This window comes from Alternaria arborescens (genome assembly GCF_004154835.1).
Source record: "Alternaria arborescens strain FERA 675 chromosome Unknown contig_5, whole genome shotgun sequence".
NCBI classification, from domain to species: Eukaryota; Fungi; Ascomycota; class Dothideomycetes; order Pleosporales; family Pleosporaceae; genus Alternaria; species Alternaria arborescens.
This window is the reverse complement of record NW_021167860.1, coordinates 505,326-532,630: the sequence shown is the minus strand read 5'-3', so window position 1 is coordinate 532,630 and position 27,305 is coordinate 505,326. Positions and strand designations below refer to the sequence as shown.

Below are 27,305 nucleotides of genomic sequence, written 5' to 3'. Positions count from 1 at the left end.
AGTGGATGGCGACTGGCTGGTTGTATGACGCTATCACGTCGATCACCCGCAGTCGCCACGTGAAAGCGCGTCGACGCGTCGAATTGCATGCAGAGCGGCGAATGCGCAACACCAACAACGACATCGCACAACAACATGGAGTCGCCACATCCCGACGAGAGACCTGCAAAAAAGCCCCGATTCTTCATAGAGGATGACTCTTCACCTCCACAGGTCCGCTCAAACCCCACCGACCCTCCTCCTCCGTCGTCCCCGCCACTATACGGTGCCGGAAGACCAGACGAAAGCAATGGAAACGACGAGGAGACTGATTTTGGTAGCTTCGATGTCGCCATGCTCCAGGCAGTTGTAGGAGAGCTTTCGACCACTGTACTACGGAAGCTGAAGGATGTGAGCGGCAGCAATGTAGAACGAGGTATGCAAGCAGATGAGCGACTTCAGGCGTATGGCTTACAATTGGCAGCAATAAACCTCTATCTAGACGGTTCGTGGAGTAAAATGTCACCGCCAATTCCTGCTCCCATCTTCCAGCCCCGCCGGCAGCCCGTCCAGATGACAATAGCGAATGCCATGAAGCGCACCGATTCCGAAATGTCAACCGCATCCACACCAGGCTCGGGGACGTCTACACCAACAATACTGCGAGATATGCCTATCAAACGATATATTGGTTCCTTCGGTGTTGCAGCCTGGGCCACCAAAAGCGGAAGCAACTTGCTGAAACACGACGAGAAGATTCGGATCGAGCGTATGAAGCCACAACCCAAATTAAACAAGGCGAAGAAGGTTATCCAACTCAAGAAGCCAGACATCATAGTCAGGTTTCTGAACGGTCGGGGCGAGGAAGTTGGCAGGTTGGACAAAGACTCTGCTACTTGGGTGTCGGTACTACTCGACCAGCAGGTCTGCTCTTTTGAAGGCTCGGTCGTGTACACTCCGGACAAGCTACGGACCGGCGACACCATATATCTGCAGCTGAGGGCTTATTTTATTCGCGCGGCATTCGACAAGCGACAGTTTGCCAAACCGGACAACAACCGAGAGATCAACCTGTTCGAGCAAAAGGAATCGTCCGATGAACGAGACCTTCGCCTGCGTCAAATTGGTTTGGTCAAGCTTTTTGAAAACATCAACCTCCAGCCAACACGCGAGAACGAGACGACAGCGAAGCATAAGCGACAAGGCCTACTACAAGCGGCAGAGAGTGAGGAGAAGAAGAGCGATAAACCAAAGCCGAAAAGTGGCACACCAGCAACGCCGATGACGCCTGCCGATCCTACATCTTCACCACCTCCTGATGAAGCCGAAGAAGGAGAAGAGCTGGAACAAGACCAGCTCGACTCGCTGTACAAGAAGGCGCAATCATTCGATTTCAATACTCCGACCATGGAGCCAGCCAGGACTTTCCGCATGGATTTGCGAAAGTACCAGAAGCAGGCACTATACTGGATGGTCAGCAAAGAGAAACATCAATCGATAGAGGATAAAGAGACCTCGATGCATCCATTGTGGGAGGAGTATCAATGGCCAGTACAAGATGCAGACAACCAGCCGGTAACGGTCATTGAGGATCAGACCATGTTTTACGTCAATCCCTACTCCGGCGAGCTTTCGCTCGAGTTCCCCAAACAGGAACAGAATTGCCTCGGCGGTATACTCGCTGATGAGATGGGTCTCGGCAAGACTATCGAAATGCTCAGTTTGATCCATACACATAGGACAGAAGTGGACGACGATACATTGGCGACACCGAAACGTCTGCCGCGGTTGCAAAAAGCGAGTGCTGATGTCGAGCCTGCGCCATACACTACGTTGGTCATAGCGCCCATGTCACTACTTGCGCAATGGCATAGCGAAGCTGAGAAGGCGTCCAAAGATGGTACGCTGAAGGCTATGGTCTACTACGGATCGGAAAAGGCTGTGAATCTGCAAAAGCTATGCTGCGCATCGAATGCAGCTAATGCGCCCAACGTTGTCATCACGAGTTACGGTACAGTACTGTCAGAGTACAATCAGGTCATTGCGCAGGATGGAAATCGAGGCTCACACGGTGGCATTTTCTCGCTCGACTACTTCCGTATCATCCTTGATGAAGCACACTACATCAAGAACCGGCAGTCGAAAACAGCAAAAGCCTGCTATGAACTCAGCGCAAAACACCGATGGGCCCTTACTGGAACTCCTATTGTCAACCGTCTCGAGGACCTGTTCAGTCTAGTCCGCTTCCTCAAGGTCGAGCCATGGGCGAATTTCTCCTTCTGGAAGTCGTTCATTACGGTGCCATTCGAATCAGGCGACTTTGTGCGTGCTTTGAACGTGGTACAGACTGTGCTAGAGCCATTGGTACTTCGTCGAACTAAGGACATGAAGACACCTGACGGCGAGGCCCTGGTACCACTGCCTCTACGGACGATCGAGGTTGAGAAGATTGTGCTGTCACAGGCCGAGCGTGACGTGTACGACCACATCTATCTGCGCGCAAAGAGCTTCTTCAGTGCCAACGCAGAAGCCGGTACACTGATGAAATCCTACACGACAATCTTTGCCCAGATTCTGCGACTACGGCAATCATGCTGTCATCCTGTTTTGACACGCAAAGCGAACATCGTCGCTGATGAAGAAGATGCTACACTAGCATCAGATCTCGCAAATGGATTAGCAGATGACATGGACCTCTCTTCTCTCATCGAGCGCTTCACAGCCGAAGGCGATCAGGACGTCAATAAGTTTGGCGCACACGTCCTGAAGCAGATCCAGGATGAAGCTACAGCCGAATGCCCGATTTGCTCAGAAGAACCCATGATCGAACAAGCAGTTACTGGCTGCTGGCACTCGGCCTGTAAAGAATGTCTACTAAACTACATAGCTCACCAGCGCGACAAGAACGAAATTCCCCGCTGCTTCAACTGCCGCGAACCCATCAACGCACGCGACGTCTTCGAAGTAGTCCGCCACGACCATGTGACTGAAGATGACGAGAAAGAACATCCCTTCGGCCTCCGCGCCTCCGTATCACCGCCTCCCTCTACACAAACCCCCCGCATAAGCCTACGCCGCATCGGCCTCTCCGGCTCCGCAAAAACCCAAGCCCTCCTAGGACACCTCAAGAAAACTCGCAAAGAGGAAAAAGGTGCTAAGACTGTCGTTTTTTCACAATTCACATCCTTCCTCGATCTCATCGAACCGGCTCTAACACGAGACCACATCCCCTTTCTCCGCTTTGATGGCTCTATTTCGCAGAAAGAGCGTGCGCGGATACTGGCTGAGTTTACCACGTCGCATAAACCTTACGTTTTGCTACTAAGTTTGAGAGCGGGTGGTGTGGGGTTGAACTTGACGTGTGCGAATAAAGTATTTATGATGGATCCGTGGTGGAGTTTTGCGGTTGAAGCGCAAGCTATCGATCGAGTACATCGGATGGGGCAAGAGAGGGAGGTCAAGGTTGTGAGGTTCTGTGTGGAGGGGAGTATTGAGGAGAAGATGCTTAGGATTCAGGAGAGGAAGAAGTTTATGTAAGTTTGAGGAAGTGGTGTTGGTGGCTGGGTATATGCTAACGTGAGACAGTGCGAGTTCGTTGGGTATGATGAGTGATGAAGAAAAGAGAGTACAGAGGATTGAGGATATTAAAGAGTTGTTGAGTTAGAGGACAGGTCGGCTGGAGAGATATCGAGGGACAAGCAAGAGATGTTTTTTCATGGATATACCCTTCTTTGGCTGGCCCGAGGCCTGGAACTGGAAGATTCGAGATCTAAGCATCTCTGTTGAAATACCCACGCGTGCGCATGAACCGGCATTGGTTTTTGCATGACTCTATACATGGTCTACATAATTGCCTGCCACGTATTCTGTGGACGGCATGCTTGCAATTTACCGTATGAAATGCTGTCGCAATGCAGAATCACTATGACAGGACTGTGAACATGTCAAACTATTCACTCGCTATCTACAGAATGGTTCTAATTTGTGACGATTCTTCGTACCCAGAGATCCATCCAATTCAACCAATAAAACCTATTCTCCCAGTCATCTCCATATGCATCCGCCATAAGCTCATCCTCGAGTCCATGGTCATCGAAACCATCCTCTGCTTTTTCATAATGGTTTGTGAGGAATCGTGCGACCGCTGGTGATGCACGATCGCTCAATGAGTATTCTCGCTTCTCGACGTCGACTGTCATGATATCGCATATTATGGCCGCTGGACCTTCAGTTGGGTCTTTCGAGAACAAGTCCGCTATGATTTGAACCAGTGGCATCTGAACGGGGAGGAAAGCCGTGACTACTAGTGTACCAGCGTCGATCGCCAGGAGACCTTCTGGATCGGATACGAAGCTGATATTATCACCGTCATTGGATAATCTCTTCAGAATTTGATGATCTTTAATCTCGTAGTTGGGTTCTTGTAGCACAAGCTTTATCGCAGGCCGATCCGAGTCAGTTTGACGGTAAACCTCGTTCAGAGTTTGTATGATGCTGAAAACGGCCATGTACTGGATAGCCGAATGATAAAACTTCTTGTTCAGATTCAGCGCACCCAGTCCAAAGCACACGACCTGCGTAATCGGTGCACATCTCTTAGCTGTTTCCTCGAAGTCTTCACGAAGCTTCCTCCTTGAAGAGCTCTCTTTCCAGAGCTTTTTCGTGTGCATCATAGCTGCCCAATATTCTTGCATCTTAGCAGTATCTTGGTGTTCATTCAAGTACTGCCGATGGAAGGTTATGAACGTGTATGGTGTGTCGATGCAATCATCTTTACTATCTTTGTTGTACTCTCGAAGCGCTCTAATTTGGTCAGAATGTATGCCATATCGATGCTGGAACTCAGGATGCATCTCTACCCGGGAAAGATATTCAACCTGGATGAAGTTAGAGTGACGATTGTTGTTATCCAATCGCCAGATCTTGTAGCTATTGTGATTTAGCCCGTAACCATATAGATTTTGAAAGCCTCTCTGATCAGGTCTTATAGAAAACCCTTCACGTATCTGGTCTACAAATAGTTTGACATCGTTCAACAGTCCGCGCGTGTAGATCGGTTTGCACTTGTGTTGATTCTCTTGGGTAATGAGGTTAACGCGGTATCCGAAGACGATCTCCAAGTCTTCGTCATCAAGATCGTCCAGCAAGTTGGAATTTATATTCTCTTCGTCATCGATTCCCTTATCGGAACTATTTCTCACAATGGAAACATGTCGAAGTCCATCGATAACATCTGCAGTCAACTCGATGGAGGTTTCCCTTGCGCTAATTGAAGGCATCCGAAACGAGTGTTGTGAGTCCATCGTCTTTGGATAGATTGGCAGAATCGTTCCCAGTTGGTCGGCGTTGCCGTTTCGTCGTGGTGATTTGCTTGTGGGTATGAAGGTAGCAGGGGTCATATCAGATCGAAAGCGAGCGTACCCAGCGATACGACATGACCTCTTCACCCTGTTCAGAATACTCCCTACTATTTGAGCGGCACTGTGAAAGTACTGCGAGTCGCAAGTCACTTCCCTTTCAGATTGAGACATCGTGAAAATCGGTCGGGGATGGCCCGCCAAGATGGTTCGAAGTTGTAATCGGGATAAGTAGCGATATATTGTGCACTGTTTGGGTTTCCAAGAGGATAAGAATTCGATAAAACTTTTACACGGCTGGTGCATTTCCGCTCATCCTTGTCTTATCGTGGCATGAAATGCCACAAAACCCAACCGCGGCTCGCACTTCGCTAACCTTGGTAGAGTTATCAGTATCGCAATCGGCAATCGTGGCCTGCTTGTAGCTTTGTAGGTAGATTTGGGAGAACCGAGAAGCCAGCTTCATGTTCTACCTATTGGTAATCGCCTACTCAACCTCTGTAAGCATGATGAGTGCGACTGATGTCTTTTTCCAAGTCACCAGTACCTTCTGCCAGAAGTCTTTTTGTGTGATGGACAGCCAATAAGAGCGGACTTCTCAGAGCTGCTACCATGCGAATTGCTGGACGGCCAGGATATTCGAGGAGCTCATCATTACTGCTGTTCGATACAGTACTGTTGATGACCCTTCCCGACGGCTGGAGCGCCGAAGGCTGACCACCCCTACCTCATCGATGTCGACCCGGAATCATGTTATCGGCGCATCTTGTGTCTGCTGACGCTCCCTCTCCAATATTGCCGTAGCCTGATGCTAATCAAGAAAAACAAATGGAAACCTTACGTGATCTTCGAGGTTACCAAACACCAAGCGGCTTGCAAGTTGAACATGGCTGGCAGATAAAGATTACTCCGACATTTACCTTGATGGAGTATTAAAGGTGAGTCTGTTGGAACTCTGAATTGTACGAATTCTTGTGTGCGGCCAGCTCTAGGCTCCTGTCTCGCACTTTGCGTTTGACGTCCATCCCTCCAGATCGCAAAAAGCATGGGCGCCATGCATACGAGTGTGCCGTGGTTCCGCGAGAAAGCACTACCTACACAAGTTCTAAGGCATCATCTTCCAGTCATCATGGTTAATGACGTTGCTATCGCACGCTTGATTGGAGTTGACATACGACGATGGCGCCGCAGAGATGGAGCTGTATTTATGATGGCGAGCGCGCGATTATTTGAGGCGGGTTGTCAAGTGCGGAACGAAGCGGATGTCGCACTAACCCACTGAACGGCGATGTCGACGACGGCCACCTCAATCTTGGAAGCTATATCTATCCCATTACGAACTCTCGAATGCGAATGCGAGCTCTACCCACTTCAGCGAAGATTTTGATTCGATATCGTCTTGATTCAACTGGGTATAGTGTGGGATCATCCTTGCGTGAGAAGATTCTCCCGACCCACCAACGAAAGCATCGTCCACGTACCTCACATCGCATTCGCGTTCTCCCTCATCCTGCGGCTTGGGAAGACTTCGAGACGGTCCGTTGCGACGATAGCCTGATCGGTCGGTTCATCGTCGAGGCCCAAAGCTCTGGTCTCCGGTCACGTAGCCCGCTGCAATGCCACGCCTCGGCCACAAAAAGTCCGTAACTGTCACCCCACCCTTACCAATTGCCATCCCACAAATCAGTAACATCAAGCCGTTGCATCCCCGTTCATCCCCGTTCGATATGTCAAGCTCTCCATGTGCTCTTGTCTAACCTAGTTCCTTCTTATAGATCACGGTTAGGCTGTCGACAATGCAAGGCTCGTCACGTTAAGGTAGGGTGCATCATATTTAATCAAGCACTACATGCTTATATAGAGTCGATACTGAAGTAGCTCAGTGTGATGAACTCAAGCCGTGCACCAATTGCGCTCGCCATGGCGTCCCGTGTAGCCTCGTCGTATGGGATCCCAATACATACCAGCCTACCGCTTCGGCATCTTCCGCAGCCTCTTCATCGCGACGTACGAATCAGTCACCGCCCGAACGATCCATAGCTGTACGACCCACAAACTGGCGTTTCGCATACTAGAGCTTTTCTCATTGGTGTAACAGGACTCTTCGGCATCTTCAACGCCTGCCGCTCATACAGGCTACTCGCGCAACCCGTTGACCGCAGCCGGAGCAAGGGCCGTGTCGACAATCTCGGAGGAGGATTCCTCCGACTCTGATGCATACCCCTTCTTGTCTAGATATATACATGCTGGTCAACCGTCTCAGTCTTCACTATGGCTGCGAGACTTGGAACTCTTGTAAGTCGGCTTAGCTTGGGCAAGAATTGTTACCAATTATCTTTAGACATCACTGGACAACGGAGGCGTTCGATGGGCTATCCCAGAGACCTGATCTTCGAAATATGTGGCGAGTAGAGGCTCCTAAACACGCCAACGCGCACGACTATTTTATGCATGAGATTCTAGCCTTTGCCGCGCTGCACAAGGCGTACCAGCAGCCTTCGGATCAACGCCAGCCATACTACGCTTGCGGTATACATCACCAGGATCTTGCGATTCGAGGTGTCCGCGAGAGGCTCCATAACGTTACAAACGAAGAGGCTCCGGCGATTGTGGCTACGTCAACGCTTCTGACTTTAAGCGTCTTTGCTTCAACAGGATTTGAGGCTCAGTCCGCACCCACTACTGCAACAGTAGACGGCATCGATAGCATCATGAATGCCTTCCATCTTATGCAGGGTATGGGACATGTTCTTGCGCTAGCTCAGGCCGCAGTGAGAGAGTCTTTTGTCGGCCCTATGTTGAGAGATCCGACAGAACCTACTGCATCTCAACCGATGCTCCAAGAGTTGAAGGGCCACTTGCCTGCACTGACTGCATTTATCGGAAGCAAGACTGATCTTCCGGAGGCTGAACGAAAATTATATCTCACAACCATGGCATACTTTGAACCAGCTCTTCAAATATCGTTACCTCCTCGGGTCGATAATCGGGAGCTACGTTTCCTGTTCTTTTGGCCTCTCCACTTGGACCCAGAATTTATGGAATCTCTTCGACAGCGGAGATCAGGCGCTATCGCAATTCTGATGCATTTCGCGGTTGTACTCCTCGCCGCTGAGCCTCGATACTGGTTCATGGAGGACTGGGGCCATCGTGTGATGAAGGCATGCCAGAAGGTCATCGATCAAAGCTGGATACCTGCTGTACAGTGGCCTCTGTCGTTTCTCGACCAAGTTCCAACATGGGATTTGTTCGCAAATCTTACACGCCAAGGACAGAGTTCTGGACCGTTAACGAACACGTCATCTACATTACGGCAGCCGACAGTCATTCCTCAACAAGAGCCTACCCCTATGGGATCTTCCGCTTCCCATGGCGAGGCGCCACAGCCCTTCTCTTTGCAACTACAAGGCACGAAGTATGCCGTTCAGATGGGTAGCGCAGTCGACGAACAAGTTCCAGACGAGGACTAATCCCTAGTTCTGCCTCCACGTCGTGCAGTGGCTAGACCAAACATAACAACCCAATGAATTTGCAGCCGGTGCTATATTGCGCATGAGCGTGGCGCGAATTTTCACCCATGATCACGACGTTGCCGTGTTATGGACCTGCAGTTCTCTAGCGGCAGCAAGCAGCGAAACCTCGGGTACATCCCAAGAGGACGGTGCTCCCGGCTAGGTACCCGCATTAATAGCGGCAACTCGATGCACACCACGGCCGGCAATGCGAAAGAGATCGACGGCCAATAAGTACTTTATTGCGGCGTAGTCGTTGCAATTCCAATTACTCTAGCACGACGTCATTGCAAGCTACATATCATGTGTAGGACGTCAATACGAATGAGCATGTAATTATCAGCGCTTCGATCCTATGATGGCTTTGCATCGCATCTCGCCCACTGAGCAGCCCGCATGCCAAGACGCAACTCTCGTTTTTGCAATATATATGCCGACTTGTATGAACGCCCGCCACTACGTTGCTTACACGAAAGCTGTCCAGGCAGGCTTACACGTGCCGTGTTTCTGCTCATCGCAAGAGTCATCGCATGTCCATTGCCCACCTAAGCCCAAGCACCATCTCAACAACTCGCTCATGCGATCGGTATGACTATGGAGAATTGCCACGTCAATATTGCTCAACGACATACCAGGCTGACTTTGCCTTCCATTGCACCCAATATGCGACCCGTGTTCTGTGTGACAGCCCCCAAAATGCTTTCTTTTCGCTTCTCACTCACGATCCAGACCCGTGCCGCTTTCTCACGTAAGTCGTATGCGGGGCTACTGCGCGATACTTTAGCCAGCCGCTGGAATGACTGGTAACAAAGAACGGTGGCGTATACTGTCATCCCATGTGCGCGCGCCTTCCTCTTTCGACATAATGGAGGATGGGGAATGCTGAGCCTCATTGTTGGTGACGAGACATTTTCATTGTTGTCTGAGAAGGTATACGAAGGTGGAAATTCGACCAATACCTCTATGAATGATATCGATAAGTCCCGCGTCCTCGCGCTGCGGTCAAAATAGCGACAGCAACAGCAGATGCAGTTCTGATGCTTCCACCATGTGCCCTGGCCAACGTGGATGCGCATGCAGCGACGATCCTTACTGCGACCAACGCGGCAATTCGGTATTGCCGTCGCGAGTCAAATGGGAACGATGCGCATATTGAAGATCTTCAGTAGTGTTCTATAGCTCCTACATGTCCGAAGCTAGAAGATCCGTTCTCTAGGATGTAGCCACTGGTGTAGGGAGCATACGATATTGCACGGTGGGGCTGCAGATGCAGTACTGTTTTTACGATGCTGTACTGCATGGGAATCGTAACGCGTACTACGCAAAAGCGTTCGGTTGTTGTGAGACGCCGGAAAACTATTGAAAGGTGCTGATGCTGTGAACTTCGTGTGCTGCGCAAAGATAGCAATACGATGTACTATTACAATACAGTCATAAAGAGTGTACTAGTGGGTATCTCAATCATCCAATCGTAATAAAAACCACCAAAGAAAGATCAAGAATTGAACTGGAAATGTCGTACTTTCGGATGAAAATGGTAAGGAGCCAAAAAGCATGACACAAAGCAATGAACCATCTAGAAACACAGGAAGAGCGTGCAATCAAGAAGTCACCACGGTGTCGCAACCGCAAACGACGGCCTTCAAGCTGGTGACATCGGTCTGTTTGGGTCGTCTTCACTTCTCCGCCAGCGTTCTAGCTCTTCAGGTGTCGGCTGAGAGACCGCTGTGCTGTCGCTTTGGATAGTCGTGTCGCTCAGTCCCCTAGTGTGTGACGGCCGTCGATGCATTGCAGATTCCTCCGCATGTTCAGTGCCTCCAGATTGTCCTCCTGCCTTCGCTCTAGCAATTTCCTCCGCAGTGGCTGGCGCACCAGGTTCTGCTTCTGATTTGGCCGCATCAGTACCAGACTCCGCTTCTGACGCGTTCTTCTTCGCCAATACTTCATCGATGTTTGTCGAAAGTGAATTGTCGCTCGGACTTCGACTGTGCGGAGGTTTCTGGAACGGTTTCGGGTCTTCGTTCTTTTTGGGCAAGGAGTTTATCGCATCTTCACCAGGGAGTTCTGCAATTGGCGTGCGCGGTGTGTTGTTGCCGGACGAGCCGCGATCGCTGGGCCCACCCTGGCGTCGCGTCCTACCAGCGGCGAAATAGTCGACGGTTTCATGGCCTTCGGGTGGAGGGCTATAAAGCTCGGCAGGATTGCTTTCGGGTGATAGTTCGCTGATAGGAGGGATAGACTTGTGGTCAGCGTTGTAGTAGCCAGTTGTAGAATCTTTCGGTGACTGGAGAGTTTCGGAACCAGTGAGCTCTGAAATACGGCGATATTTGATCTCAGTGCCTGCATAGGTTGTATCGATCTCAGAAGGCTTCTCCGCTTCTTCCTCAGCCTTTCGCTTCTTCGCCTGCCCGCGTTTTCGCCACAAGAAGAAGACGCCTATGGCGACTATAATGAAAGCGCCGACGATACCGACAACAATCCCGGCGATCGCACCAGCCGAGAGACCACCTCCAGAGCCAGGATCGTCTGGGACGGGTAGCCCCGTAAAGTCTCTGTCGAAGATTGTGGCTAAACTCGGATTTGGCATTGGGTCAGGAAATGCGGCTGGAGCAACGGTGAAGTTTTGGTGTTCATAATCGACAACGATATACGCTTCTTGCAGAAATGTGCGTCCTAGGACGAATTTTCCGTTCTCTGTGCGTCTTATAGGAAGGTATCGTGTCTGATTGGAATAGAACGGCCAACTAGCTTGTTGATCCAGAGCCGAGTATGGTAGGACGATGGATGTAAAACTTGTGCTTTCGATGTCAGGATTGGCGCTAATCTTGAAGGAAACACTCGCGTCAAGTCGTAGGTTTTGCTGGTGCGATGTCTCATTGACAGTGTATAACTGGGTATTTCTGTCGAATGTCAGACCGAAAGCGGTGACAAATTCGTCGCATACTTCGTCCGGCAAGATAAGGTATGGAAACGTAGAGTCAATCGTAGCGGGGAAGCCTCCTGTCTTGTTGGTGAATGAGAATCGGTTGGCTTCGAGTTCCTGGTCTGGCTTATAGGTGATGGAATTGACACCCACAGCAAGTGTGTTGTTCTGCTTGCTAGGCATACTAATCGAGACGCCACTTTGCTCAGACAGCCGTGTTCTATCGTAACCACCGAACACCAAGCTCGCGGGGTATCCGTTGTTGTTGTTACCTGTACTTATCAGCATTCTGGCTTTGTGGAGGTCGTTTGCAATGGCAGTAGTAAATACGTGTTTACTCCGCATGATGTACTCACGATAGTAGGCACCAGCCGTGTATCCAAACGAGCGACTCGCAATCTTGTGCGCACTTCCGTACATGTTTTCGATGAAGTTTGGCTTGAATGCCCCAGGCGGACCAGTGGACCCTACTGCCAGTCCCAACGAGCCCATGAAGAAGTTGGAGATGGCATACTGCGTGACATATTGAACCGGCATAATGAAACTTTGTGGTGTGCTAAGGCCCAAACCTACATTATCCTCCCCCCAAACCGCGTTTGGATCTCCCTCCACTGTGATATTGTACCATTCAGGCAATGGAAAATTGTATATTCCAACTTCCTTCCATTGATGAGACTGGGAACCATCGAATCCCAAAGACTGACTGCTGCCGAACGATACGATGCCGCGATTTGCTGCGCATTGATCCTCGGTGGGAGAAAAGCACCAGTCAACTCTTTGTGGTACTAAGGTAGTTCCCAAGGAGGTGGATATAAGAACCTTGAAATTTTGTCCATTGCTGCTGTTTGTACGGTCATCGCCGATGTTGATGGGGAATGTTGACCACCTTCCGTCGTTGCCTTCCCAATCGCCGCTCGGACTCAGAACATAGGGCGTGGGGGGAAGTTGAATATTCTCAGCGCGCTTGTGAAAGAACATCATAGCAACCAAGCATTGCGGATTGCGATAAACTGAAGGTCGTTCGATTGACAAGAACAAATTAAAGATGAGTACGGGCACAAGGCGTAGAAAAGACTAACATCATGTCAGCTACTATAGTCAACTAGCGGCAGCCTCGACTTTAGGTCAGCTGAAGCTGTAGGTGCGGCAATACTGAGATTGAGCCGCGACTCTCTTACACAGTGCGCACCAGCACTCAATAAACAATAGTCTAAACGTCCTCATCCACGCTGCTTGGATCGGTTAAACATCGATTCGCCTGGCCGTCAAAGGCGCGTCAAGCCCATCTGCTTATTGTGGGTGCAAAGCGCCCGTGCCTCAGGCGGGGTAGAGGCACGGTATCGCCAGGGCGCCCTGAGGTTGCATATTACCTGTGGAAGAGAAACACTGTGACTGGACATGGCGACACCGGTGAAGGGGCACAGGTTGTGTGGGCGCCATCTGTTGTCCTATTGGGGGAAGATTCGGTGTAGCGGGATCGCGACAGGCATTCCATCGAGAGCCTGGATGGGAATCGCTGTTGAGCAGGGCCGCAGAAAGGCTGCATGCTGAGGTGGCTGGAAAGGCAGACCTCGAGAGAGACCTTGACAGCCCGCGGAAAGGCGTTGGAGCTTGACTGGATACAGTCATTAGGGCCGCTCGATGATCTTACTCAGCGGGAGCCAGCAGCCCAATCGCGCGAGCCACTGCCCCACTGTCCCGTAGAGCACGGCCCTCGGTTCTCACGTGCATGCACCTCCACCCACACCCTGCATCATGCCCTGATTACGGTCACTCTTCTTGTCACCCTGCGCAACCACTCTCTATAAGAGAAGAATTCGTACAGGCTATCATGCTAGGGCCGTGTAACCAGTGCGAGTGTGGCGTTTGATATCAGTGGATCAGTGTAAGGGCCGCCCTTTTACTTCCAGCGCACTCTTTATTTCGGCCCCCAGAACACTGCCTTCACCAGGATTTTGTTTGGCGCCAGAGCCTATCGCTGGTGATTATAGGCTGCAGAACACTAGCCTATACGAGGGAGCTTGCTAGCTTTATGCGGCCTCACATGTATCCATGTCAGCAATCGCCATGGATGGGACCACCATGGATGGGATTTTCAACTTTGCTCCAGACCTCTGGGTAGTATAACGTCCCGCCTTACCTACGGCCGTCCGGCCATTGTCATTATGTGGACCGGATGCGACACTACCTCCCGGGTATCCACCAAGACATTTGTGGTCTTATTCTGCGGCTCTGGCTTTGGTGGCAACCTCTCACCATTGAGTCGTGCCGGCTGTATTGCTTAAAAAAGACCTAGGCAATCTGGGTTAACTTCGATACTGCGACCAAGCCCGGGCGTTCTTGGACGGCAAGCGGTCAGGTAGATCTATGCCTTCGGCTTGGTTGTTCTGCTTCCGGCCTTGTGTGTACACACCCTAGTGAACAGGATTACTGTCGAAGCTCGAGTAATCCCAGCCTCGCCAAAGAATCCGTATACCTAGATGCTGCCGTCATATGCAGGCCTGTTGTTAGCTTCGTCATCGTTTTATAGTTACCCGTTCCTGCCTACTTCCTTCTCCTTCCCGAGCCTCCAGCCCATCTTCCGTCGCAAGGTATGTGATGCTCCCTTTGGTACCCTATTCTTGTTGTTCTTGATCTTTATACTATTCCAATTGGAGACGAAGGCATCTCTTCGCGAACAACGCTACATCCACTTTGTCGCAGAGAGCATGGACCTTACTTTGTTTATATAGCGCTTCAATCCCTCTGGAAACCCCATCACGTGTCTAACTTACTTGTCCAGCTCCAAGCTGTGTGTCATTCGTTCAACCGGCGTAGCAGTCTGTCGCTTCAAAATGCGCACTTATTGGCCTCTCCTTCTGGCTTTGACCAGGTCAGCTCAAGGCCAATATAACAGTACAGTTCTGGGTGCTCAAGCGACGCCATCGCCGCCCTCATCTTCAGCGGAAGCTGCTGAGGAGACTTTCCAGGCGCAAGGTGGAGGGTATGGCCAGGGCAGCACTTGCAAGACCACGAGCACGATATACGAATATGGAAAGCCTTCCACCTCCACTATCAAAGTTACTGTCACTTCACCTCAGACATGTCCAAAGCCGGTCACCAAAACCCAGACTGTCACCTCGTCGCAAGGATATGGTGGCGGGTATCCTGTAACTGTCACAGTCACGTCTACGAAGGAAGTCACCAAATCTGCCGGAAACAATCCTTCCCCACCAAAGACGATCACTGTCACTTCTACGAAGGAAGTCACCAAATCTGATGGATATAACACTCCCCCCAAGACGATAACTGTTACAACTACCAAGTCTGGTTATACCACGGTCACTTCTCCCGGATACTGCGCAAATCCACCTCCCATAACTACTACAAAGGTATGTTTGCCCTTAGACTACACTTAAACACATACTGACTGAGAAAGACCAAAACTGTTACTGAGTCATCATATTGCTCTGTCAAGCCCCCTGTGACCGTGACTCAGGTGAACAACTCTACCATCACAAAGGTACTTTCCCTTCTCGCAATGATTCCAGGTCATCACTGACGAACTAGACCGAGCATGAAACCGTTACGGGCCCCACGACAACAATAAATAACACCATAACCCAGCTCACAACGCTGACACTGACTTCGACAGTGGTCACGGTAAGTAGTCTCTCCTGGAATTTCCCTTGGCTTGCTGGTGCTCTACCCATCTATCACATGACATGATGTCGCTTGCTTGTTGCAATAACTCGACCTGCTGCCTTTCTGTCGAACCGCAAGTCGTTGGAGTTCACTAACATGCTTACAGCTGGTCCCAACTACTGAAACTAGTTACACAACGACCACAGATTATAAGACAACTACAGACTACAAGACTACCACGGAGACTGACACCACCACGAAAACGGACACTACCACGGCAACTGATACCACCACGCAGACCGATACTACCACAGAAACCGACATCACCACGCAAACTGATACTACCACGGAGACTGATACCACTACGGAAACCGACACCATCACGCAGAGCGACACCACCACGCAAACCGACACCACCACGCAGACCGACGTTTCTACTACGGTCAGCGTCTCTACGTCTACCTACACCTCTGTTACCACTTACTCTACTACGCTCTACGAGACTATTACGCAGACACTACCGGGAACCACTTCCGTCACAACAGAGACAGTCGTCTCTACAGTCACGGCAACGCTTACCCTGACTGACTACATTTCCGTGACCCAGACTGTTCCTGGACCGACTGTGTCAATTCCAGGCCCAACAGAGACTACAGTGCAGACAGTCTCAGTCCCTGGGCCTGTCGAGACGGTATCAGTACCTGGACCTATCGAGACCATCATCAGTTTTCAGCCGACAACGACAACAGAGAGGATCAGTATAACGACAACCTCTCTTACGACTAGTATATCTACTTCAGTATCAACTTCGACAACCACAGAGTTCATTGTGACTACGTTTACTCAATCTGGTACCACAATCACTAGTACCGAGACGGTCACCTCTGAAGTGTTGATCACGACTACGTTCACACAGACTCTGCCAACAACTGTGACTTTGACATCTGATCGGACTTTCATCATCACAACTCCAGGTCCCACGCAGACCGTCGAAGAGACCGACACCGTTACTACGACAGTTGAAGAGACGGATACTCTTACCCAGACAGTAACCGAGGTGTCCACTTCACTCAGCACTCTAACCCTGCCACCACAAGTCATCGTGACTACAACCACCCTCGAGGGTGAGACTTCAACAATCACAACTCAGCTCCCGCCTAGCACGGTAGTATCAACGATCGTGTCGACTCTCACTTTCCCGCAGGTCACAGTGACTTCTGTCAGCGTCTCGCCTCCTGAGACCGTGATAGAGACATTTACACGGCCAGGCCAGATTACTACGACAACTTTGACTCTTCCCGGAAGCACGACAACGTTCACGACGCAACTCCCTGCGAGTACTGTGCTTTCTACCATCACCATACCTGGCGACATCACAACTACCACCGTACAGCTTCCGGGCACTACATCCGTTATCACTACTCAACTTCCCGCGAGTACTGTGGTCTCGACAGTAACGCTCCCGGGTGACGTAGTCACTTCCACGATCCAGTTGCCTGGAGAGACCTCCATTGTGACTAGCCAGCTACCAGCCAGCACTATTCTCTCGACGTTAACTCTATCTGCTGTTACCTCTACGGTGATCAGCCAGCTGCCGGGAAGTGTCTCGACAACTACTCAGCTAGCAACTGTCACATTACCAGGATCCACAGTTTTGAGCACTATCTCTCTTCCCGGCTCGACCTCGGTATCTACTGTAACCTTACCTGCAACGATCTCGGTCTCTACTATCCTGATCACACAGTCGTTCGTTACCACTCAAGTGCAGCCTACGACGATTGTGCAGACATTGACACCGAGCTCATCTTCTACGACGCCTGCATCTTTTTCCTGCTCTAGCGAATGTCAGATTGATGTTACCGCAACCATACTAGAGTTTCCTGGAACGGTTGTGACTAGTACCACATTCATACCAACAGTCACTCTCCAAGTTTACACAGATGCTACGGGCAGTGCTGTCAGCTCTTCCTTGGTCACCATTCCGCTAGCGACTCAAACAACGACTACAATTACATGGGAGTACTCCGGCGTGCCCTTGACTTACCCCACAACGTATCTGGCCTATGAAACATTTAGCCATCTAGAGGTTTCAGCAGTAGGGTCAGTTTGCGTGACTGAAACTGACACTTTGACATTACCGGCGCCTACGAACTACGCATCCCTCATCGTGCCGCTGAACGAGGTTTCTGATACAGCATACGTAGCGCCAACGGTAGTTGAATATCTGAACCAACAGCCAACCATCACTGCTCAGCTTGGCCAGACAATTGGTCCAGATGCGTGTGATCCAGCCGACGGTGGCGGAAGCTTTTCGACCGGCGTTCAATCTCCACTCGGGACTATCACTGATCTCACCAGCCAAGCAGCCCTAGGCTCTACAAGAACGGTTTCATTGCCAACAGCACAGGGTCAGGTTTCGCCACCTTCTGGAGCTCCAACCACTACAAGCACTGCACCAACGAGCAGCGCTGCTCCTCCAAGTTCAGTGCCGCCACCACCTCCCCCAACTTCAAGTAGGCTACCCCCTCCACCTCCTTCTTCCAGCGCAACCCCAGTTCCTAGCAGCTCGCCACCACCTCCATCGAGCGTGGCACCACCACCTAGTAGCCAAGCGCCATCGTCATCTAGTACTGTTGTTCCACCATCCAGCGTTGCGCTCCCACCAACAAGTATCGCGCCTCCGTCAAGCAGCATTGCTGACTCCGCGTCTGAAGGTCCATCGCCATCCTCCATGCCCTCGTCGTCTGCCTCGCCTCCACCCCCCGAACCATCAACAGTTCCTGAACCATCGAACGTCGTCGAACCTTCTTCCTCATTGGAAGCTCCCCCCTCTGCGCCTCTCTCCTCGATCCTCGTATCAAGCCGCACGTCTACGCGCTCGACTACTACTTCGGAAGGCAGCTCATCTGTTCCTCAGAGTTCAATGTCTGAGTACACTGGAGGTGGTGCCTTGCCAACAGGGCATATCGCAGGTTTACTCCTCGGAGCTGCGGGCCTTGGTCTGGGGCTGTTCTAGTCGCTTGATTGGGAAAGTAAGGACCAGTAAATAGTTTTCAATGTTTGATGTTTAATGCAATAATGCTCGACAATGGGTTAGTGCACACCTCTACGGATGTGGTGGATGTAATGTTAGGCTCAACAAAATGCTTCATTTCTACCAATCTAATATGTGAATGCCCTTCCATCTCATGTCACGAACATATTGCTATATACTGAACTGCTGTATCGTCTCTGCTAAAATTACTTACCATTTGAGGTAGTGGCCGTCCCTACGCTCTTTCCGCAGCAATCCTCCGTCCTTGCCCCACTTCGTGCCCTCTCCTCCAAAACCCAACAACCTTATCTCAGCCTTGCCGTACCCCTCACCCCCTCAACCCAAGTGACATCCATCGGATCCAAGCCTCCAATACTACGATCCATCTTAGCATTCTCACCTACAGCGTTCATCCAAGTACAAACGCAAGTTAGACGTGCAAGCCAAGCTTTTCCCTTCAGCTGAGTTGTTGAGCGCCACAGACAGACGCCACCAGATGCGGAGATGGGCCGATGACCACCCAAATTCCGGATCCGTGGAGCGACGTTGACCTGCGAGGCGACCCGCGCATGCAACATTCTCGGTGTGGGTTCGCCGGATATGGAAGTAGCGGCTGAGTACGAGACCGTTGAGCGTTGTTGGTGGTGTTCTGTGGGCTGAGCTTGGCTCTGGTCCTTCGAACAGCACATGTTGCTTGGCGTCGGAGAGGTGATTGCGAGGGAGGTGTAGCGATCCTGAGTGGGGATATGGGAAAAGTAATACTGATACAGCACTTGGCATTCTGCGCGGTTGACGTGAGTCGTGACGACGCATGCCATTATGGCGATTTGATACGTCGATTTCACTTTCCCGGATGGATAAATGTCAAGCTCGAAGCCTTGATATCGAGGAGGATTCCGAACACCCAATCCTGGGTTGGTGTGACTACAATTTCGCAAAGATGTGAACGCCATGAATAGCAAAATGAAGCATTAACATCCCGCAGCTTTGGAGGTTAGCGAAAGAGCCAGTCGGAGACACATTAACCAACTCTGTCGTGGTATCTGGCCGCACGACGCCTTTCATATGAGCAACGTAAGTTCTAGGGTCCGGAAATTTGCAACCTGTACAACTCTCTTGAAGCTATGGGTATAGATCAATGAGCTACAACGAAGGCAGCAGCGACAAAGGTGTTACCGATCTTCTTGTATCACTGAGGAAGACCGTGGGCGTACGTCATGTTTGTGGTATCGGTCCTGGCATGTGTGTCCAAGAATGCGCTCTTGATTGCATATCCATGAGCCAGCATGGTGAGACTGTTTCTGGTGACCGTTGCAAGTTCCTCCTAGCAGTTCGAACTTGTAGACTTGCACATGAGATCTGGGACGGTTCATCGTCGATGATACTCTGCAACTCTTGGATGATCTGGCAAATGCTTTCTTCTTAGATTTGACGACACCTGAGTGGTCTTCGAACCATCTTGCATGCTGTTCCGAAACCGTTGCTTAGCATTCTTTTTGTCTCATGGCTGATTCCTTCTTGAGCTTTCGTAGCTTGGCTTACCTTGCGTTGAATCTACCACGACATGGCAGTAGTAGTTTCCCAGACCTTTGCGTTTTCTTTTCCGGCCTGTCGATTCAATCAATTCATCCAAAGTCTTACCGCCTTTGTTCACAATCGCGGTGTCGGTGGAAGCTCCCATATTGAGTGCCACCTCATACGCCCACATATTTACATCGACTTCGTCTTCGCCTCCGATCTCCCATACGGTTAAATACATGCTCTCAACAGATAAAGCGTTGCCGGCTATGTTGACAACGCTTTGTTGCCCCTCCACTTCTCGGAACGCATTGTCTGCGTCAGGCAATTGGATTAAAATACTGGCCGGTCATTAGTAACAGTTGTCTGATGTCCCGCCGCGGAATAGGCCAACGATAGTCCATCCTACAATCCCTCCCTATTCTTATGTACATAGGAATCTGATCACATCTTTTTAGCAGCTGTCGTAGATCTTGAGTGCTTCCGCATCTGTTGTTCTGATGTCGCTAGTGATTACGTCTGATAGGCGGTCAGTATATCTCAACATGTCATAGAGTTTGTATTAGTTCTTTGATTGCATCCTCATGGAGATTCTAGTTGAGAATCTTGTATTGAGACTGGCGGAGGTTAGAGGATGTTTTTTGACCAGTATCGAATTTACAGGGCGACTTGAAGTGTGCTACACAGAATTTTGCGCACTCCTGTCAGATGCTGATTGTTTAGAAGAGGAAGTGTCCCGCGCGGGTTCTGATTCTCTATGTGCATTCTCCTGCTGCTCTCACTGTTTCCCGGAACTCATGGTGTTGGATTCTCATATTAGTTGAGGTATAGTGAAGAATAGTGAGAGTACTCGATCATAGCGCTGTTAGAGCTTGCGTCGAAAGTTTTACGGAGCTTGCGTTTAAGGTCCTGTGGAGAGTCGTGAAAGTTGAGCGGAAGATCGAGAGCCGGAAGATATGAGCAAGCGCGTGTGGCCTTTACTATGATAGTAAGATACTCTGACTCTTCAATCAGCGATGATGGCATGATAAGTACCAGCGACCAAGCCTATTAGAGTATCTTGCTGTAGAGGGTAACGCGCAAAGTGGAAGTTTCATCGCTCCGACAGAAAACCTATATTCGATAGTGATATGCTAGATAGAAAAAGTACGAAGAAAAACTTATCATGTATCACGACTAACCATAGAACGATTATCATATTGTTGTAAGCATGAAGAACGACGACGATTCAGGATAGGTTTGCGTTCGTAAAAAGTCCAATAGTGATCGTGGCGCCAAAACGGTTTCAGACTTCGCTCCTGAAAAGGTGGCTGGAAGGATGAAGATAGGAGAGAAGGAAAGACTAGGAGAAGAAGCGATTCAAAGTTCTAGAAGTTCAGACGTGTGGCAACAAACACGATATCCATTCGAGATGTGAGGATTCATATACACACTGCTCTCAAAAACGCAGGGTCGATAGCTATGCTTTTACCATACTATGCATACCTCTCCAATACTTCCGCAATCTTTTCCCTCACGCCCTGCTTTCCCTCATACTTCTCCAATAGCTTAGCAACAACATCCTCTCTCTTCTGTCCACTCGCTTCTCTCAGAATCTCTCCCTCCTTCGGCAGTCCAATCCACGCGTGCGGGTACTCTTTGTAATCTGTCTCGCTAATCAGAGGCAATGGCGCTCCTTCACTTCCAGCAAAGAAAGCATCCACATCGTTGTTCTTAACGTCCTGCAGAGTGTTGGGTTTCCAGTTTGGACGCTCCTTCTTGCGCTCTACCAGACGTGCTGTTACGCCCTCGACGAAATCGGGGTGAGCCATGAAGCGGGAGGCGATGTCGTATTCCTTCTGGAAGGTTTGCGCGATGGACCACTGGCGGCCGATGCGCATCTGACGGAGGGCTACAGAGACAGAGATTGGCGACCGGCTGTTGATAGTCTGAATAGTCTTGTCGGCCCACTTCTGGATCTCCGGGTCGTTGTGCCCAGTCTTGACCTGCTTGAGCGATTCCATAATGTTGCTGATACCCGGCTGGTCGTCATGGAAGACGGTGTCGATGACCTTACGCAGTTCGCCCGAGATGTGCGGTCGCTCGGCGGGAAGGCCAGTGCTGAACTCTTCGATTGTAGCGTTGATGATCTTGAAGCGTTTGTTGAGATCCATGTAGTCGGGGAATTGTAGTTCGGCGAGACGCGCCTCGAGTTGCTGGAGAGTGGAGGAGTGAATGTAGTGGGTTGCGATGCCGTGGTAGAAAGCGTCCACGCCCTTAAGCTGCTCAGATGTGAGGGCGAGGTACGTGCCGAGAGCGCCTTCCATTCGAGGAAGGAAGAAGGATGCGCCGACGTCTGGAAAGAAGCCGATGGTCGTTTCGGGCATGGCGAAGAGGGTGTTCTCGGTCGCGATTCGGAAGGGTGCGTGTATCGAAAGTCCAACACCGCCACCCATTGTGATGCCGTCCATGAAGGCGACATAGGGCTTTGTGTATGTTGCGATGAGGTGATCTAGCTTGTATTCCAGTCCAAAGTAGTCTGAGCTCATCTGTTGTCCCTTTGCTCCTTCCTTGTTCCACTTTGCCAGGGCAGCAACGTCTCCTCCCGCGCAGAAGGCGCGGCCATTGCCCTTAATTATAATGACGCCTGCCAATTCCGACTTTGCCCACTCTTGTAACCTCGGTATGATCTTGCGGGCCATGGAGCCATTGAGCGAGTTCAGCTTCTTCGGCCGGTTGAGCTCGATGCTACGTACGCCGTAGTTGTTGGTGAAAACGACATCATCGGGGTCATCGTCTTGCTGCGCTTTGAGAAGGTCTGCGGTGGGTGTGGCGTACTGTGTAATTGTTAGGGCTGGTCGTCTATAGTGGGCTGGAGGGGCGGCTGTACCTTCCTTGACCCGCTCATCCAGGCTGGATTTGTGATCTTTGCGCGCAAAGGCATGGCTTTTGTCGTGCTTATCCGCGAGACGCTGCTCAGCGGCGTTCTTGTTAATGTGCGAAGAGACATGTGTGCGTGTGTAGGTGAATGCGCGACGATGATGCAACTTTCACAGCTTCTGCCGACGAACCTCGGGTAGTCGCGCAAGACGGCTACAGGGCAACCAAGTTGTCAATTGATCTGTTCTAGCAGAGGGAGAGCACGTGGGAAGCCCGAGAAGATATCAGTCTGAAAGGTGACATATATTTACCGGGAAATGTCTTCCGCCCGCAATGCTCCATCGCTCTTTCTCAAAGTTGTCGAGCTCGGATCTCCCCCTCACATGATTGGACGATGCGCTACCATCTCGCGCTAAGAAAATGATTTGAGCCTCGCCATCTCCAGATATCATCGCCATCTCAAGCAATCGCATCCCTTCGTTCCTTCCGCATCGTGTGATCGGGTCAATCATGTCGAGCTTTTCCAGAGTTTTTCTGCGCACTACGCGCTCTGCTCTCCAGTACCAGCGTGGTGTTTCCCCAGTGCAAAATGCTTTGGGCGCGCAGGGCACCAGCAGGTGGATGAACGGTGTACGGAACTACGCCGCCTTCACTCGAGACAAGCCCCACGTCAACATCGGTATGCCTCGTCGAATCTGCTTGCCTATGACTATACTAATGATTTCTAGGTACCATTGGCCACGTTGACCACGGAAAGGTGCATCGCCGCTCACCCCACATCTCCGCCATCATCACGACTAACATGTTATAGACTACCCTCACAGCCGCCATCACCAAGCGACAAGCAGAGAAGGGCTACGCCAAGTACCTCGACTACGGTTCCATCGACAAGGCTCCCGAGGAGCGAAAGCGTGGTATCACCATCTCGACCGCCCACATCGAGTACCAGACCGACAACCGCCACTATGCCCACGTCGACTGCCCCGGTCACGCCGATTACATCAAGAACATGATTACAGGAGCTGCCAACATGGACGGTGCTATCATCGTCGTTGCTGCTTCCGATGGTCAGATGCCCCAGACCCGTGAGCACTTGCTGCTCGCCCGTCAGGTCGGTGTTCAGAAGATCGTTGTCTTCGTCAACAAGGTCGATGCTGTCGAAGACCCGGAGATGTTGGAACTCGTCGAGATGGAGATGCGTGAGTTGCTCACCAGCTACGGCTTCGAGGGTGACGAGACACCCATCATCATGGGTTCCGCTCTATGCGCCATCGAGGGCCGCCAGCCCGAGATCGGTGTTACCAAGGTCGACGAGCTGATGGATGCTGTCGACTCATGGATCCCCACTCCTCAGCGTGAGACCGAGAAGCCTTTCCTCATGGCTGTTGAGGATGTCTTCTCGATTGCTGGACGTGGTACTGTCGTTTCGGGCCGTGTCGAGCGCGGTATCTTGAAGCGTGACGCTGAAGTCGAGCTTGTCGGCAAGGGCACCGCCCCAATCAAGACCAAGGTCACTGATATTGAGACCTTCAAGAAGTCGTGCGAGGAGTCGCGCGCGGGTGATAACTCCGGTCTTCTCCTCCGTGGTGTCAAGCGTGATGACGTTCGCCGCGGTATGGTTGTTTCCGTTCCCGGACAAGTCAAGGCTCACAAGAAGTTCCTTGTCTCCATGTACGTTCTAAGCAAAGAGGAGGGTGGCCGTCACACCGGCTTCGGCGAGAACTACAGGCCGCAAATGTTCATCCGAACTGCCGATGAATCCTGCGCACTTCACTTCCCAGAGGGTACCGAGGATGCGCACGACAAGCTAGTTATGCCCGGTGACAACGTCGAGATGGTCTGCGAACTCCACCAGCCCCACGTTTTAGAGACCGGTCAGCGCTTCAACATGCGTGAGGGTGGCCGAACTGTTGCTACTGGTCTGGTTACGCGTGTTCTCGAGTAGATTAACGAAACCCAATGAACCCGAAGAAGAGGCGAATATCTCCGGGGTGGATTCCAAGAAGCCTTCTTTGTAAAATAATTGTGTTGGACATATCCCGGCTCTCCGCTTCTCGATTACCCTACATCATGTACTTTAGCAGCACGACAAAACGGATCTAGATGGGAGGCGTTGACTAAACGATGCACATGGAAGAATGTAATGACCTTTGACAACAGTCGCCGCTGCAACCCTGCTGAACAATCGCTAGGTCTCGACTCTCTGATAAACAACAAATGTTGATATGTCTTGACGGCGTAATTGGGCGGTACCGGAAGCCTTGGCGCGAATGATCCACCACTTGCCAGTACTGGTCAACGTGCTTTCTTCTGCGACTCCACCTGAACGACTAGATCACCTTCAAGATGGAGACACCCGTTCGGCTTCATACCACCGCATGAGGCTTCTCGAACGCAAATCACCGTGTTCAGGCTGGGCCTTACTTCCAAGGCGCTGCGTGCTGGGTTCAGTCGGCCGATTTGATATCACTACAAAGGCCCGGGCCGAATTTCGGGCGTTCCTGCTGCTGTAGCGTTCACGTCAAAAGTGCCACCGGCTGTGCGTTTCGGACGAGTCTACACTGCGCCGTTTTCATCATGTGTTTCTCCAATGACCCTTCCAGGAACAACCTAGAAACGCTCCTCAACATAACGCGCGTAAACATGCGTCGAATGTCGCACGTTTGATTTGACCATCATCCATGGACCAGGAACGGCTCGTACTGATCAAAACCTTGTGCACAACTAACGACTCATGGGTGAAACTAGTTGTGCTTCGCGGTATAGAGCGTCGCGTATCTCGTCCCTGCCTTAGCCCATGAAACGCATGAGGATCTGGAGCTGTCCCTGCATCCAGAATGAACGACAATCAAAAAATCGTTCGACATGTCACTCAGGCAAGAAATTTTTGGTCAGTCTTTTAAGGGTGAACCTCTTTACAGCTAAATTTGGCAGGAAGCTCAACTACCACAGTCGCCCAGCAACCTCTCATTCCAAATGTTAGGTCGGAATATATGGATCCTGATATGAGTACTGGTTGTAAACAGGAAATTCGTCTCGAGACAAGTGAGCCACCACCGACAACCGGGGATATCCTCATCCAAGCTAGATCGCACCTTCTTCCCAGCAGCTGTGTCTTTGCACCGGCACGTTTCAACGTGCTAACGCCCATTGGCAAAGCTTTGCGACTCGGCCGCAAGTACCGCAACCTGTTGATCGCCGTTGATGCGTTGAGCTGGTTGACAGCTCACTGGCATCGGAACCCTACGTTTCCTTCTTCTCCGAGGTCCAATCACAATCCATCGTGTCTCGTTGGCTACCAGGACCAGGTGTCTACTGGCTTGAACGTTGCTATAATCAGGAATGAATTGCTCGGGTGGAGATACTGCGCCAGCCCCGTTCCTGCTAGACCTGCGCTCGTGGATGGTCAACCGAGGAAGATCCGCAGGATTGCGCCGGTGTACCTTGTTACATTTCACAAAAATGGCTATCGCACAACGGTTAGCATGCTACGCAAGCATTGAATAGATTGCGGATAGGTTGCAATCATGCAGGCGTGGTGACAGTATAGGATCAGCTATGAAAGACCTTGAAGGGGGATCAAGGGACTCGCCGAAGATTACATGGTATGATGTATGCGACTCTCCGAGTGGTCGTCGCTGATCGTCTCCCCAGGTAGACAACCGACCCGGCCGAAGTACCAATACATCATCAAGCGAAAGATACCGACCCCATGGGGCAGTTTGATACAGCCTTGGATCCTTACCGGGAATCACCGTTTGGAATCCACGTGAAACCGTTATCTAGGATCGGATAAGACGTCACACTGCGAGGAACCGGCAGTATGTCAAGGCAGGCGATCCCCGACCACAAGCGGAAAGCTGGGGCCAGTAGTGCGCCCAGTAATCCACCAGTCCTTTCATGCTCCGCACTAGGCGAACGGCCCTCGCCTTGGAACGGACAGGCCTGATCCACCTGTTCGAATGCTCGCTTCACCGGAAAATCTTCCGGCTCATTAGTCATATCCCACCTATCCATACGTTGGGGTATCTCGAGGCTGTTTTCGTGGGATGCCATGCTATACAAGATGGCATTTACAAGAATAGTATCTCAGCTCAACTATGGCCAAATTCCAAACTCTCTTGGCAGGCGGTGCAAACTTACTTTCGGATCTTTTCCTAATTCCAGTGGTCGCCGTACGAGCACGTTCACATGCTTGCATCTATAGTTACCCGGTGGTATACAAACTTGCAAAGGTAGCCTAGAAGAAGCGGGGCTCATTCTGAAGATAAAGACGATTGCCATATGTCGTTAAGCAGCCGCGTATCGAGTGTGACACCTTATGTTTCGGATACTGCTGCGGTTGGTGTGGCTGCAGCATGTAGGCCCGATCTGAAGTCGCTTCCCCGGGAGAGCCGATTTCGTCTGTCCTTGCGATAATTCCTCAGCCACTAAGTGCAAAAGCGAATCTCACTACGTCTAGAGCCGCTTATCACGATGGCGGCACAATAGGGCGGATT

The 27,305-nt window shown here is 51.0% G+C and overlaps 7 protein-coding genes across 7 annotated transcripts; 4 read left to right on the top strand and 3 right to left on the bottom strand.

Moving 5' to 3' along the window:
* Nucleotides 1-135: 135 nt before the first annotated feature.
* Nucleotides 136-3,643, top strand: AA0111_g2852 (DNA repair protein rad5; the record flags this gene model as incomplete). Its single annotated transcript, XM_028648669.1, has 2 exons — nucleotides 136-3,512; nucleotides 3,565-3,643. 2 exons carry the CDS (start codon nucleotides 136-138, stop codon nucleotides 3,641-3,643), a joined length of 3,456 nt encoding a protein of 1,151 aa, XP_028509646.1.
* Nucleotides 3,644-3,956: 313 nt separating this feature from the next.
* AA0111_g2851 (hypothetical protein) lies at nucleotides 3,957-5,378 on the bottom strand (the record flags this gene model as incomplete). The annotated part of the gene is made up of 1 exon (XM_028648668.1): nucleotides 3,957-5,378. The coding sequence occupies one exon, from the start codon at nucleotides 5,376-5,378 to the stop codon at nucleotides 3,957-3,959; it is 1,422 nt and encodes a 473-aa protein (XP_028509647.1).
* A 2,357-nt stretch (nucleotides 5,379-7,735) lies between these two features.
* On the top strand, nucleotides 7,736-8,806 carry AA0111_g2850 (hypothetical protein; the record flags this gene model as incomplete). Its single annotated transcript, XM_028648667.1, has 1 exon — nucleotides 7,736-8,806. One exon carries the CDS (start codon nucleotides 7,736-7,738, stop codon nucleotides 8,804-8,806), a length of 1,071 nt encoding a protein of 356 aa, XP_028509648.1.
* Nucleotides 8,807-10,490: 1,684 nt separating this feature from the next.
* On the bottom strand, nucleotides 10,491-12,749 carry AA0111_g2849 (hypothetical protein; the record flags this gene model as incomplete). The annotated part of the gene is made up of 1 exon (XM_028648665.1): nucleotides 10,491-12,749. The coding sequence occupies one exon, from the start codon at nucleotides 12,747-12,749 to the stop codon at nucleotides 10,491-10,493; it is 2,259 nt and encodes a 752-aa protein (XP_028509407.1).
* Nucleotides 12,750-14,605: 1,856 nt separating this feature from the next.
* AA0111_g2848 (hypothetical protein) lies at nucleotides 14,606-18,411 on the top strand (the record flags this gene model as incomplete). Its single annotated transcript, XM_028648664.1, has 4 exons — nucleotides 14,606-15,142; nucleotides 15,190-15,273; nucleotides 15,321-15,413; nucleotides 15,562-18,411. 4 exons carry the CDS (start codon nucleotides 14,606-14,608, stop codon nucleotides 18,409-18,411), a joined length of 3,564 nt encoding a protein of 1,187 aa, XP_028509406.1.
* Nucleotides 18,412-21,422: 3,011 nt separating this feature from the next.
* Nucleotides 21,423-22,870, bottom strand: AA0111_g2847 (hypothetical protein; the record flags this gene model as incomplete). The annotated part of the gene is made up of 2 exons (XM_028648663.1): nucleotides 21,423-22,763; nucleotides 22,817-22,870. The coding sequence occupies 2 exons, from the start codon at nucleotides 22,868-22,870 to the stop codon at nucleotides 21,423-21,425; spliced, it is 1,395 nt and encodes a 464-aa protein (XP_028509411.1).
* Nucleotides 22,871-23,316: 446 nt separating this feature from the next.
* Nucleotides 23,317-24,751, top strand: AA0111_g2846 (Elongation factor; the record flags this gene model as incomplete). The annotated part of the gene is made up of 3 exons (XM_028648662.1): nucleotides 23,317-23,485; nucleotides 23,535-23,563; nucleotides 23,618-24,751. The coding sequence occupies 3 exons, from the start codon at nucleotides 23,317-23,319 to the stop codon at nucleotides 24,749-24,751; spliced, it is 1,332 nt and encodes a 443-aa protein (XP_028509410.1).
* Nucleotides 24,752-27,305: the final 2,554 nt, after the last annotated feature.